At 34.7% G+C, this 14,151-nt stretch overlaps 1 protein-coding gene across 5 annotated transcripts in view; it reads right to left on the reverse strand.

Annotated features, from left to right (window-relative positions):
* CD163L1 (CD163 molecule like 1) overlaps nt 1-14,151 on the reverse strand; it is an 88,225-nt gene that overhangs the window by 68,665 nt on the left and 5,409 nt on the right. For 4 of the 5 annotated variants that reach the window (XR_002515512.2, XM_021921980.2, XM_003919466.5 and 1 more), the window contains 2 exons: nt 11,270-11,590; nt 10,301-10,621 (listed from right to left, as the gene is read on the reverse strand). Coding sequence is in view for 4 of the 5 variants with exons in the window: in XM_021921980.2 (XP_021777672.2) it covers nt 10,301-10,621; nt 11,270-11,590 (642 nt within the window). In the remaining variant the exon portion in view is untranslated. Of the gene's footprint in view, nt 1-6,841; nt 6,885-10,300; nt 10,622-11,269; nt 11,591-14,151 lie in introns of those variants that run through there. The other variant, XM_021921982.2, reaches the window with a different exon arrangement.

Consider the following 14,151-nt stretch of genomic DNA (forward strand, 5'->3'; position numbering starts at 1 on the left):
CAGCACACCAAAAAGTTTATTCACCATGATCAAATTGGCTTCATCCCTGGGATGCCAGGCTGGTACAACATACACAAATCAATAAACATAATCCATCACATAAACAGAACCAATGACAGAAACCACATGAATACCTCAAAAGATGCAGAAAAGGTCTTTGATATAATTCAACACCCCTTCATGGTAAAAAAAAACAAAAAACAAAAAACAAAAAAACTCTCAATAAACTAGGTATTGACGGAAGACATAAGAAGCTCAAAATAATAAGAGCTATTTATGACAAACCCATAGCCAATATACTGAATGGGCAAAAGCTGAAAGCATCCCCTTTGGAAACCAGCACAAGACAAGGATGCCCTCTCTCACCCCTCCTATTCAACATAGTACTGAAAGTTCTGGCCAGGGCAATCAGGCAAGAGAAAGAAATAAAGTGTATTCAAATAGGAAGAGAGGAAGTCAAATGGTCTTTGTTTGCAGATGACATGATTGTATATTTAGAAAACCCCATGTCGCAGCCAAAATCTCCTTAAACTGATAAGCAACATCAGCAAAGTCTCAGGGTACAAAATCGATGTGTAAAAATCACAAGCATACGTATACAACAATAATAGACAAGCGGAGAGCTAAATCATGAGTGAACTCCCATTCACAATTGCTACAAAAATAATAAAATATCTAGGAATACAACTTACAAGGGACATGAAGGACCTCTTCAAGGAGAACTACAAACTGCTGCTCAAAGAAAGCAGAGAGGATACAAACAAATGGAAAAACATTCAATGCTCATGGATAAAAAGATTCAATACTGTGAAAATGGCCATACTGCCCAAAGTAATTTATAGACTCAATGCTATTCCCATCAAGCTACCATTGACTTTCTTTACAGAACTAGAAAAAACTACTTCAAATTGTATATGGAACCAAAAAAGAGCCTGTATAGCCAAGACAATTCTAAGGAGAAAGAACAAAGCTGAAGGCATCATGCTACCTAAGTTCAAAACTACACTACAAGGCAATAACCAAACCAGCACGGTACTGGTACCAAAACAGAAATATAGACCAATGGAACAGAACAGAGGCCTCGGAAATAACACCACACATTTACAACCATCTGATCCTTGATAAACATGACAAAACCAAGCAATGGGTAAAGGATTCCCTGTTTAATAAATGATGCTGGGAAAACTGGCTAGCCATATGCGGAAAAACTGAAACTGGAACCCTTCCTTACACTTTATACAAAAATTAACTCAAGATGGATTAAAGACTTAAATGTAAGACCTAAAATCATAAACAATCCTAGAAGAAAACCTAGGCAATACCATTCAGGATATAGGCATGTGCAAAGGCTTTATGACTCAAACACAAAAGCAATGGCAACAAAAGCTAAAATTGACAAATAGGATCTAATTAAACTACAGAGGTTCTGCTCTGCAAAAGAAACTATCATCAGAGTGAACAGGCAACCTACAGAATAGGAGAAAATTTTTGCAATCTGTCCATCTGACAAAGGGCTAATATCCAGAATCTACAAGGAACTTAAACAAGTTTACAAGAAAAAACCAAACAACCCCATCAAAAAGTGGGCAAAGGACGCGAACAGACACTTCTCAAAAGAAGTCATTTATGCAACCAACAAACATATGAAAAAAAGCTCATCATCACTGGTCATCAGAGAAATGCAAACCAAAACCACAGTGAGATACATCTCACACCGGTTAGAATGGCGATCATTAAAGACTCTGGAAACAACAGATGCTGGCGAGGATGTGGAGATGTAAATTAGTTCAACAATTGTGGAAGACTGTGGTGATTCCTCAACAGTCTAGAACTAGAAATACCATTTGACCCAGCAACCCCATTACTGGGTAAATACCCAAAGATTATAAATCATTCTACTATAAAAACATATGCACACACATGTTTATTGCAGTACTATTTACAAAAGCAAAGACTTGGAACCAACCCAAATGCCCATCAATAATAGACTGGATAAAGGAAATGTGGCACATATACACCATGGATTACTATGCAGCCATAAAAAAGAATGAGTTCATGTTCTTTGCAGGGACATGGATGAAGCTGGAAACCATCATTCTCACCAAATTAATACAAGAACAGAAAACCAAACACCACATGTTCTCACTCATAAGTGGGAGCTGAACAATGAGAACAGATGAACACATGGAGGGGAACATCAGACACTTGGGCATGTCTGGGAATGGGGCGCAACGGGAGGGAGAGCATTAGGACAAATACCGACAGCATGTGGGGCTTAAAACCTAGATGACAGGTTGATAGGTCAGCCAACCACCATGGCACATGTATATCCATGTAGCAAACCTGCATGTTCCCCACACATATCCCAGAACTTAAAGTAAAAATTAAATAAATAAATAAATAAATAAATAAATAAATAAATATATAAATAGGACTTTGGGGACTTAGGGGAAAGGGTGGGAGGTGGGTAAAGGATAAAAACTACACTGTGGATTCAGTGTATACTGCTTAGGTGATGGGTGCATCAAAATCTGAGAAATCACTACTAAAGAACTTATTCATGTAACCAAACACCACCTGTTCCCCCAAAATCGGGTTGATAGGTGCAGCAAACTGCCATGGCACATGTATACCCATGTAACAAACCTGCATGTTCTGTACATGTGTACCAGAACTTAAAGTAAACAATAAATAAATAAATAAAAAGACAGAGTGGTTGAATGGATTAAGAAAAAACATGGTCCAAATATATGCTGCTTACAAGGGACTCACTTCTTTAGTTTTAGGACACACATAGGCTGAAAAGAGAGATGCAAAAACATATTTCATGTAAATGGCAACCAAAGGTAAGCCAGAGGATCTATGCTTATATCTGACAAAATAGATTTAAGTCCAAAATTGTAAAAAGAGACAAAGAAGTCCATTATATAATGATAAAGGGGTTAATTCATCAAGAGGATATAACAAGAAAAAATATATATGAGCCCCTGTCAAAGCACCTAAACATATAAAGCAAATATTAAGAGACTGAAAGGGAGAAATAGACAGTAATACATAATAGTAGGGATTTTAATACTCCATTTTCAAAAATGGACAGATAATTCAAACAGAAAATCAATAAAGAAATAGTGGACTTGAACAACACTATAGACTAAAGGAACCTAACAGACACATATGTAACATTCCATCTAAAGTACCAGAATATAGCTTCTTTTAAAGGGCGCACATATCATGCTCCACGACAGATCATATTTTAGGCCACAAAACAAGTCTTAACAAATTTAACAAGATTAATATAATGTCAAGTATCATGTATGGCTACAATGGTTTGAAACTGGAAATCAGTAACAGAGGAGAGCTGAGAAATTCACAAATATGTGGAAATTAAATATCATACTCTTGTACAATCAATAGGTCAAAGAAGTAATTAAAAGAGAAATCAAAAAGCATCTTAAGACAAACAAAAATAGAAACAAAACATGCCAGAACTTATGAAATGAAGCAAAAGCAGTTCTAAGAGGGAAGTTCAGTGACAAACACCTATGTTAAGAAAAAAAGAAAGATCTTAAACAACCAAACTTTACAACTCAAGGAACAAGAAAAAGAAGAACAAGTTATGCTTGAAGTCAACAGAAGAAAAGAAATAATAAATGGTAGAGAATAAATCTATGAGACTATAAAAACAAAAATTTTAACAAAACTAAGAGCTTTAAAAAAAAAAACAAAATTGACAGACTTAGCTAGACTGTGAAAAAAGAGGAAAGTCAAATAAATGAAATAATAAATGAAAGAAAAAACATTACAACTGACACCACAGAAACACAATCATAAAATATTACTAAAACAATTATTAAAAATGAATTTTATAATCTAGAAGAAATAGTTACATTCCTAGAAACATAAAATCTACAAAGACTGATTCAAAAATAAACAGAAAATCTGAGAAGACCAATAATAAATAAGGAGATTGAATCAGTAATCAACAATCTCCACAAAAGAAAAAGCCCAGGACCTGATGTTACAAGTGAATTCGATCGAACGTTTAAAGAAGAATCAATGCCAATAGTTCTTAAAGTCTTCCAAAAAATCAAAGAGGAGGAAAGACTTACAAACTCATTTGAAGAGGCCAGCATTACCCTGAGACCAAAGTCAAACAAGGACACTATAAGAAAAGGCAACTACAAATATCTTTTATAAAAATGGCTGCAAAAATCTTCAAAAAATACTAGCAACTGGCAAACCAAATTCAACCACATATTAATAGGATCACTAGCCATAATTAAGTGGGATTTATCCCTGAGATGCAACAACAGTTCAACATATAGAAAATAATAAATAGAATACATCACATTAATAGAATGAAAGATAAAAATCATATTATCATCTCAATTGATGCAGAAAAAAAATTTGAAAACATTTTCAAAGAAATTGAAAACATTTTCAAAGAATGTTGAAAACAAATTCAACACTCTTTCATGATAAAAATTCTCCCTGGGCAACAGAGCGAGACTCCGTCTCAAACAAGCAAACAAACAAACAAAACTCTCTCAACAAATTAGGTACAAAAGAAATGTACTTCAACGTAATAGATACCAGATAGTGCAAGCCCACAGCTAACATTATATTCAGTGGTGAAAGCTAAAAAGTTTTTCTCTAAGATTAGTAACAAGACAAGGATACTCACTGTCCCCCACTTCCATTCAATATAGTACTGAAAGTCCTCACCAGAGCAATCAGGCAAGAGAAATAAATAAAAGGCATTCAAATTGCAAAAGAAGAAATAAGGTTGTCTATGTTTTCAGATGACTTGAGCTTATATACAGTAAACTGTAGAGACTTAAAAAAAAATGCTTGAACTAATAAATAAATTCAGTAAATTTGCAGGATACAGAAAATATTTTTTAAAGCAGCTGCATTTCTTTTTCTTTTTTTCTTTTTTTCTTTTTTTTTTTTTGAGACAGAGTCTTGTTCTGTCACCCAGGCTGGAGTGCAATGGCATGATCTTGGCTCACTGCCTCCCAGGTTCAAGCAATTCTCCTGCCTCAGCCTCCCAAGTAGCTGGAATTACAGGCACGTGCCACTAGGCCTGGCTAATTTTTGTATTTTTAGTAGAGATAGGGTTTCACCATGTTGGTCAGGCTGCTCTGGAACTCCTGACCTCAAGTGATCTGCCCGCTTCGGCCTCCCAAAGTATTGGGATTACACGCGTGAGCAACAGTGCCGGGCCTGAAAAGTTGCATTTCTATATACTGACAACAAACTGCCTGGAAAAAAATTGAGAAAACAATTCCATTTATAAGAGCATCACAAAGAATAAAATACCTGGGAGTAAATTTAACTAAGGAGATGAAATATCTGTATTCTGAAAACCAGAAGTCATTGATAAAAATCATGGAAAGATATCCCACGTTTATGGATTAAAAGAATTAATATTGTTAAAATGTTCATTCTACCTCAAAAGACCTACAGATACTGTACTGCATGCTTAAAAGCAGCTACGAAGGTAGCTATTATATTAAATATTCTTACCATCAAAAAATTAATAATAAAAGGGGTGGGAAGAAACTTTGGGAAGTGATGCATATTCTTATGGCCTTGATGGTGGTGATGGTTTCATGGGTTTACAGTTTTTCTTAAACTCATCAGGTTGTGTATATTAAATATGTACAGTTTTTTACATGTCAAACAAACTCATTTAAGGGCTTTAATAAAATGATAAAGGCAGGCCAGATAGCAAGAATTTGACAATGTCATACTTGCTAATGTGATTCTTGTTCAGTGAACATGACAATCCATTCCCCTCATGCAGGCATCCTTCCAAGTTATAGAGGTTTCAGACTGTCTGTATTTAATGGTGCTGGTCAATGATTAATTACAACTTACTTCCCTTGCTTCTTTTGTTCTTAGTTAAGTCTCATCAAACTTATTATACAATTATATAATAAATTTCCTATGAAGAGTGTATATTCTGACCAATTTTCAAAAACATTCTGGCCTACTTGATAGTTACATTGCTAATTGCAAAACAATAATTTGAAGCTTTGTTTATACGTCATTCTGTTATAAATTTAGTAACAGATAAATTCTGCTGAATCAAATAATGTCTGGCTGCCCTTGGCAAAACTGGGTTTCTGTAACTGAAAAATCTGTAACTGAAGCCAAACACCTTTAAATAAAACTGTAAAATCCAAGACTATTTTGATTGCCAAGATACCCCCTTTATGGTTTTAACTATCATCCAGAAACTAAAATAAGGAGTAAAATTAGAGAATTGTATTTAGCTACATAACATAGACAATTGTACTGATAAAAAAATTTTTTTTAAGTCAATGGAATCTATTTAGTGTGAAATATACGTTCACTTTCAGTGTTCTTTAGATGGCATGTATTCATACTGTTTGCCCAGCAGATTATTAGTTCCTTGAGGACAAAATATGTAACACATACCTTTTTCTTATTTTTCACAGAATCAGTCATTGTGTCTAGTACACAACAAGAAAAAGCCCTAGAAAAATCATCTCTTTGTCACTTATTACTTATCTCTGTAGTTCCTTTCTTCACTCAGAGTAGTATTCTCGCACTGTAAGCCAGTATTTTCATATGATTTACCAGCTTCTGGACTAAAGCCCCCTTCCTCACTTCTTCATTCTCCCATTCAGTTGTATTGTATCAAACCTAGACTTGACTTCCCTTTGTTCTCTTTTGTTTCTATACCTATATACCACCCTCATCATTACCACTTGCTTTCAATAGCTGTAATTTTGGCGAGAATTTGATACTCTATTTTGCACTTTGGGGGACATTTGTGGTCACTTAAACGTAGTGAAAATATAAAACTAACTTTTGCTAATTCTGCTGCTGATGTTCCTTTCACATCCAGGTAGCTGGAAGAAGTAAATAAATTATGTTTGCAGACTCAAATAATCCAATCAAACTAGTCTATAGGTGTCAATACCAAAGTAAAAATATAAATAACAAATTATTTAATCCAAGTTTCTTCTACAAAAACCGACTTAAAAATATAATTATATATACAATATTGTGTTATGTGCCAAAATTGTTAAACATAATCAGAAGATATGTGTAGCAAAGTTTAATAAACAAGAAAAAACTATGTAAAATAAAGGATATTATCTCAAATTTGAAATTGTAACTGGATACTTTTATCTTCCCCATTTTGTCATGAGGAGAAATGTTTTCAAACCATGTAACAATTAAAACACATTTTAGGTTAAATAATAGAATTCTTAGGGGCTATTACGACATTTATAAATCAAAATAAAATGTCCACTTCAGTAGGCATTACTGCAAATTATCAAAAATATTTTAAGAATTTCCTTGGATTTGTCTTTATAGTAAATTTGTAAACCACAAAATCATATCTGTCTTAATTCCTCTAAAATCTCCCAAGATTTTATCAATTGCAAAGTCCTCACGCACTGCTGATATGCTGATACTAAATTTATATCTCTAATTCAGACATTTCTTCTGAGAATTTCCAGTGGGAATATCCACCTGCATATTTTCCAAGTACCTCAAAAATGTTCTAACACTCTTAGCATCTTGCTTTTAAATGGTACTACTAGCTACAAGGCTGTATACATAAGAAATTTGGGAAAAATTCTTACCCTTCTTTCTTTCTCACCTCTTTTTTCACTTCTCTTGGTACTATCAAAGCTGCTGTGTAATTATAACTCCAATCCATCCACTTATCTCTATCTTAACTATTTTAGCCCTAGTCAAACCACTATCATGTCTTACCTGACCTCCTTCAGGGTCTTCTTAACTCGTGTCTCTGCATCCAAGCTTGGCTCTCAAAAGCTGTTGTTCATTCAGTTAGTCCACATGATATTATAATAATCAAATTTTATCATGGTAATTATCTGCATAAAACCCTTCAAAGAATACCCTTGGCTATTAAAATAAAGTCTAAAACTCTTGCCATAGCTCCCCAGTCTCTGAGTACAAGCCCTCAGCTTCATCAACTATCACGCAACCTTCCTCATTAAGTTACAGCTACTCCAGTGTTTTCTCTACCCTTGGAGGCCACCAAGTCCTTTCTTACTTCAGGAGAATTGGGTTTGTCCCTTTGAAATACTGTTTGTTGAAAAACTGCTTTTAACACCTCAGATTTCAGTAACCCAATTCTAAAGACCTACATTAAGTAAGTCATCCTATTAAATAATCTGATACTAATTTGTATCTTTATTTCAAAACATTTATTGGAGTTTACAAACCTGTAGATATTCGTAGAAGAAAAAACAGAAGAAACTAGAAGGCTTTACAGAAGGTTCTAAGTACTCTTCCTGACTTTGAACTACTCCAAGACTTTAAGTTCTTTCAGATTATTATTCACTTTTTGTAAGAACTCTGTCAGCCAGTAGGAGACAGATCACTTAGAAATTAAAGAATATTGTATCTTCCTGAAATTCCAAACACAAAAAAATGATCGAGAGGAACTGGATTTTAAGAATAGGAACAAAGACATCATATTTTCTATGCCTCTTCCACCTTCCCGAGTTTCTAATAAATTAACCAGTTAAAACATAAACATGTATAGATCACCTAAAATTGCTGAAAACTATGCTAATTGTTAGGAATAAATAAGTCTAAAATAATTCCCATCCCTCTGGTATTAGCATATTTGAGAGAAGGCAAGAAATTAAATAACTAAAATGTTATTAACACATGAAGAATTAGGACAGAGTGCCATCACAGCATATGAATAGGATATGTTTATATTTGAGAAAGTCTTCCCTGAGGAAGTGTTCTTTAAGATGACGTTAATGGATAACCAAATTTAGCTAAAAGAAATGAAGGAGGAAGAGTTTTTTCCTACCTAGAGGAAAAGAATGTCTCAATGTTCTGAGGTGGGACAGAAAATATCACGTACATGAAAGAACGCAGCAGAGATCAAATAGAAAAGAGGAGAGAGTAGCAACATCTTGCAGATAATAAGAAATTTCCTGTATTACTTTAAGGTCAACTAAATGTGCTTCAAAAAACATCACTTCCGCTGCAGTGTGGAGAATGGATGTGAAGGTGTTTGTAATGAGTGCAGAGAGGCCACTGGGGAGAGGTCGTTGCTTTCCATAGTGACTTCTTAGAGGTGGTGAGTGATTGTTGCTTGGTTTATATTGATAGCAATGAAAATCGTGAAAAGAAGCCACATTCTTCAGCCGGATGTGGTGGCTCTGCAGTGAGCAGAGATCGCGCCACTGCACTCTAGCCTGGGCAACAGCCTGGGTGACAGAATGAGACTCTGTCCCCCCAGAAAAGAAGCCACATTTTAAAATATTTAAATAGTATAATCATTTCCATCTGGTCATGTAATGAATATAGTGTGCTAACAGAGAAATGAAGGACTTAAAAGTGATCCCCTAGTTGAACAACAAGAACACATAGACACAGAGCAGGGAGCATCACACACCGGGGCCCGTGCGGGGAGTAGGGGGCTGGGGGAAGGATAGCATTAGGAGAAATACCTAATGCAAATGACGAGTTGATGGGTGCAGCAAACCAATATGGCACATGTATACCTATGTAACAAACCTGCACGTTGTGCACATGTACCCTAGAACTTAAAGTATATATTAAAAAAGTGATCCCTTAGATTTCTGACTTGAACAAAGAAGTGGGAAGTAATGCTATTTACTGAGCTTAGGAAGATTTGATGATGAGTAAACAAGGATAATAAGCTTACTTTTGGAAACGTTAAGGTTCAGGTACACGGATATATGTATCTAGAGCTCTTAGGAGGTGTCTGGTGTGGAATTTTTGTTAAGCTAAGAAAGTAAATTGCCAAGGGTCCAAAGTGTACCTGAACCTTAACATTTCCAAAAGTAACGTTAAGCTAAGAAAGTAAATTGCCAAGGGAAAGAGTGTAGTGCGAGATTAGGGACTTAGTCCTGATGAAATCTAAGTTTTGGTAGCTGGAAAGAATTAGTAAAGTGGGGAAACCAGACTAAGAATGAGTGACCTCAGAGAAAGTAGGGGAAAATATGATATTATGTCAGGAAGTTATTTGAAAAAGGTTTTTAGAAAAAAAGATTTGATCAGCCTATGGAATACTGCTGAGTAATCAGAAATATTAAAACTCAAAATGTGCTTTACATTTATGAGGAAGAGCAGTTTTAGGAAGAGTGTTTAGGAAAACTCCAGAATGGAGCAATTTCAGGGGTAACAAAAATTTGTTATAACCAGAGAAAACTCTTCTCCAGAGAATGATTGACCCTTTTCTTTCCATACATACTATTTCTAAACAAATTGTTCCTTTCTTCTACATGTCTTGGGCTCTTACCATAACAAGTTAATGTGACATCCTCATAGTGACTGCAGTCATGATTTCCCCATCCACGATGTCTGCAATTCCAGATTGCCAACTCATTCCCCTGGCATATAATGTCATCCAGCCAAATGGGGCCCAATACAGCAGGGCTATCAACAACTCCAGAAGAAATAAAAGAAGATGGACATCCTAGTTGCCTGCACACCACGGCAGCAGTATTCGAGTTCCACCCATCATCACATATAGTCCCCCACCTTTCTTGGAATTTCACCTCCACTCTCCCTGAACAGGAGCTGTTTCCATCCACTAGCCTCAAACCCAGATTGGCTTCACCTATGAGAAAGACAAGCAGACATATGAAAAATTGATTCAACTTTGAACCTGAAATAAAATCAAAAGGATTCTTAGAAGATAGCCCTGTTATGAATGAAGTTACCAAAAAATAAAAAAAAAAAACCTAACTGAAAATACTTATAGGAGGGGTAGGTGAGACTGTTTTCTAAACACAAATATACAAACAAACAAACAAACAAAATCCTAGGTGAAAAAATCAATCATTAGCATGATATTCTTTATCGTTTTGCTTTAATTTTATACCTCATTTTTCAGAAAATATTTGTTCTGTTAGTGTACCTGGTACATGAAAAAGGGCACTGAAATCAAAACTATCCCTGCTCCCAACCTTCTTAATTTCTTTCTAAACTCAATTACAGTTATGATAAAGATATTACATTGGTAACTGTAATATATTCTCTCTCTCTCTGTCTCTCTCTCTCCATTTTTTTCTAAACTCAGTTACAGTTATAAAAAGAAAAGCAATTAAACATTACTTTGGAAGTAAGGGAAGGGTAGAATATATAAAATATTTTCTACACCTCCCAGAGGAATACCATTAAAGTCAAAATAGAAACCCCTACCTTCCAGCAGATGATTCCTGAGGGTAGGTCTTACCTTGCCTTCCTACTCTAGTTAGACTCTTACCATAACAGTTCACACCAACATCTTCTCCATGATTACAATCATGGCTTCCCCATTCCCGGTGTTGACATTCCCAGAGAGCTGACTCATTTCCATAACAGGAAACATCATCAAGCCAAATTTTTCCATATCTAGCCACGGCTTGTCCAAAATGAAACATGGTGAAAGAAAATGGACATCCAAGCTGTTTGCACACGACAATTGAGGCAGCAGGGTTCCATCCATCATCACACACAGTTCCCCACTGTCCCTGGAATTTCACCTCCACTCTGCCAGAGCAAGGACCATCTCCATCGACCAGCCTCAACTCCAAATCTGTTCCATCTACAAGAAAGACAGAAACATACATTAGAGATGGCAAAGATTAGAAGGCAGAAATAATATAAGTAGGTGAGATGGATGATGATCATTTAGCTTAAATGTTGTTATTAGAACTTATAGTAGAGAGAAAAGAAAAATGAGAAAATTTGAGGTGAGAAGCTTTAATTTTTCATGAAAGGGAACTAGAGACCACATTGCAGCATAGTTTTGCTTTGCATTGTAATGTGAAAATAAAAAGAAGGGAAAGAAATTTTTCCTTTCTATGCAATTCCCACCAATATAAACCACAGAAAAGGTAAGGTTGGCTGTTTTGCAGGCAGAATGAAAGAAAGTCCCTTGGCTAGTCAGTTTCAAAATACTCTGTATCTGAGGATTCTACCTCACATTTTTGAAGGAGATGTTTTATATACTTAACAATTGAAAACATCCTGTAAGGTTGACATAATAATTTTCTACTCAATAAAATCTACAGCATTAAATACTTTTGAGTATTTATATCCTCAAATGTTTTAAATACATTCTGCAATAGGCTTTGCAGGAGGAGAAGACCTAGTCATCCATGATTGTAGTATGTTACTCCACCTTCCCTAATCAACAGCTATGTGGATCACAGGTAGACAACCACTTCAGAAAAGGTCAGTCCTTCAGATGACCACTGACTACTCATAATCCCATCTTAAAAATTTGAAATAAGTAAAATGGATTTTAAAAAATCCTAAGTGAAAAAAATCCACTTAAAACAAGTGAAAATTAATATTAACCCAAATCTACTTGTAAGCCAAAATTTTGAGGAACAGACAATAAAAATCTAATTGGGAAGCCAATGTGAAGGGAGAAAACTTTAAAGCAACCATGACTTTTCAACGTGAAACTTTATGGTGAATTCTGTGCATATGATGACGATGAGAGGGTGTGTTAGTAAGAAGAGCAAGTGAGCCAAAGGGACAGAGAGAAGCAATAAGGAGGAAGAAAAAGAGGGAAAAAGAGAAAGAAAGAGAAGGAGAGAGGAAGAGACAGAGAGAGAGAGAGAAACAGGGTGAGAGAATACAATAGAAAAGGCTTCCCATTTCTGAGTTTCAGTCCACAATGGCTCAGTAAGAACATATTTTTCACAAGAGATAACAATATTCTTTCTGAAAGTGGATTGTGAGTTAACCATAAGTCTTCATTCAGTGTGGTCTTGCCTATACTATACTCATGAGAGTAACCAGAAATTTTGGTTTCTTTATATTTCTCTTTCTGAGTTCCTAGTGCTGCTAATGTTTCCTATTTCTTTCTATATGTACATTTTTCTTTTTAGTTGAAATGTGTGTGAGGGGCATTCTAATGCCTGTGCCCATATCATATAACTCATAAGTCTAATGAAAGCTCTTAAAAATGTAGTTGGTACACACGCACACACACATACACAGAGATATATATTCTAATATGATTGATATTTGCCATTTCTATTTTTTCAATATATTGATTAAGGTATTTTTTCAATGTGTACATTAGGATTTCTACTAATTTTCAGACATACCAAATTTCTACCAAGGTCTGACAAAAATTATTGAAGAAAACTTGATAAATTAAGAACTTCTATTCTTCAAAATACACCATATAAAAAGAGAAAAGTCACAAATGTGAAGAATATATTAGCAACACATATTATGACTATGGAAAAGTCTCTAGATTATATTTTTTAAATTATATATTTAGAAAAATAAGCAAAATGGGCAAATGACTTGAACAGATATTTCACAGAAGAAAACAAAAGGCATGACCATTAAATACATGGAGAAATGCCTAAACTTGTTAGTCTTAAGGAAATTGAAAGTTAAGATGAAAAGATATAGCTTTATACTCTCTTGATTGGCAAAACTTTAGAACTCTGAATATTTAAAATATTAGTGAGGATATGGGTCATTGAAAGTACATATACATTGTTGGCAGAATTCATCCTATTTGGTAAAGTTGAAAACATGCACATCCCAGAACCTGGTAATTCTACTTCTACCTATAGACCCTAGTAAACTCCCACAAATCTGCACCAGAGACATATTTATAGCAGTATATTTGACCATAGTAATGAAAAATCCACATAACTATTGACAGGATAATAGATGAATTCATTGGGAATATTTATTTATACAAGATAATATATTTTGCTTCATGAAAACTGAATTAATTATAGCCATTGTAACAACAGAGATGAAGCTTAGAAATATAATATTGAAAGATAAAAGCAAGTCCCAGAACACTAAATGCAGTTTGATATATTATAAAGCTTAAAATAAGCAAAACTAAACAATACATTATTTCTGCATCTATACCTATCATATTATTAGAAAGTATTTTATTATTAAAAAGTAAGGTAGTGAGAAATGCACAATTCAGGATAGACATTTTCTCTGGTGGGGTTGGAAGGTAGGTGGGAGAGAAGAAGAAAACATACTTAGAAAAAAGTGGTTGATAAAAATCCAGTTACCTGTTTGAGGAATGGATTTATGTGTGACATTACATTAGCTTAATGATTTGTATATATGTTGTAAAATGGCCATTTTTGTCTAATAAAATATAAT

Source organism: Papio anubis, chromosome 9 (assembly GCF_008728515.1).
Source record: "Papio anubis isolate 15944 chromosome 9, Panubis1.0, whole genome shotgun sequence".
Lineage (NCBI taxonomy): Eukaryota > Metazoa > Chordata > Mammalia > Primates > Cercopithecidae > Papio > Papio anubis.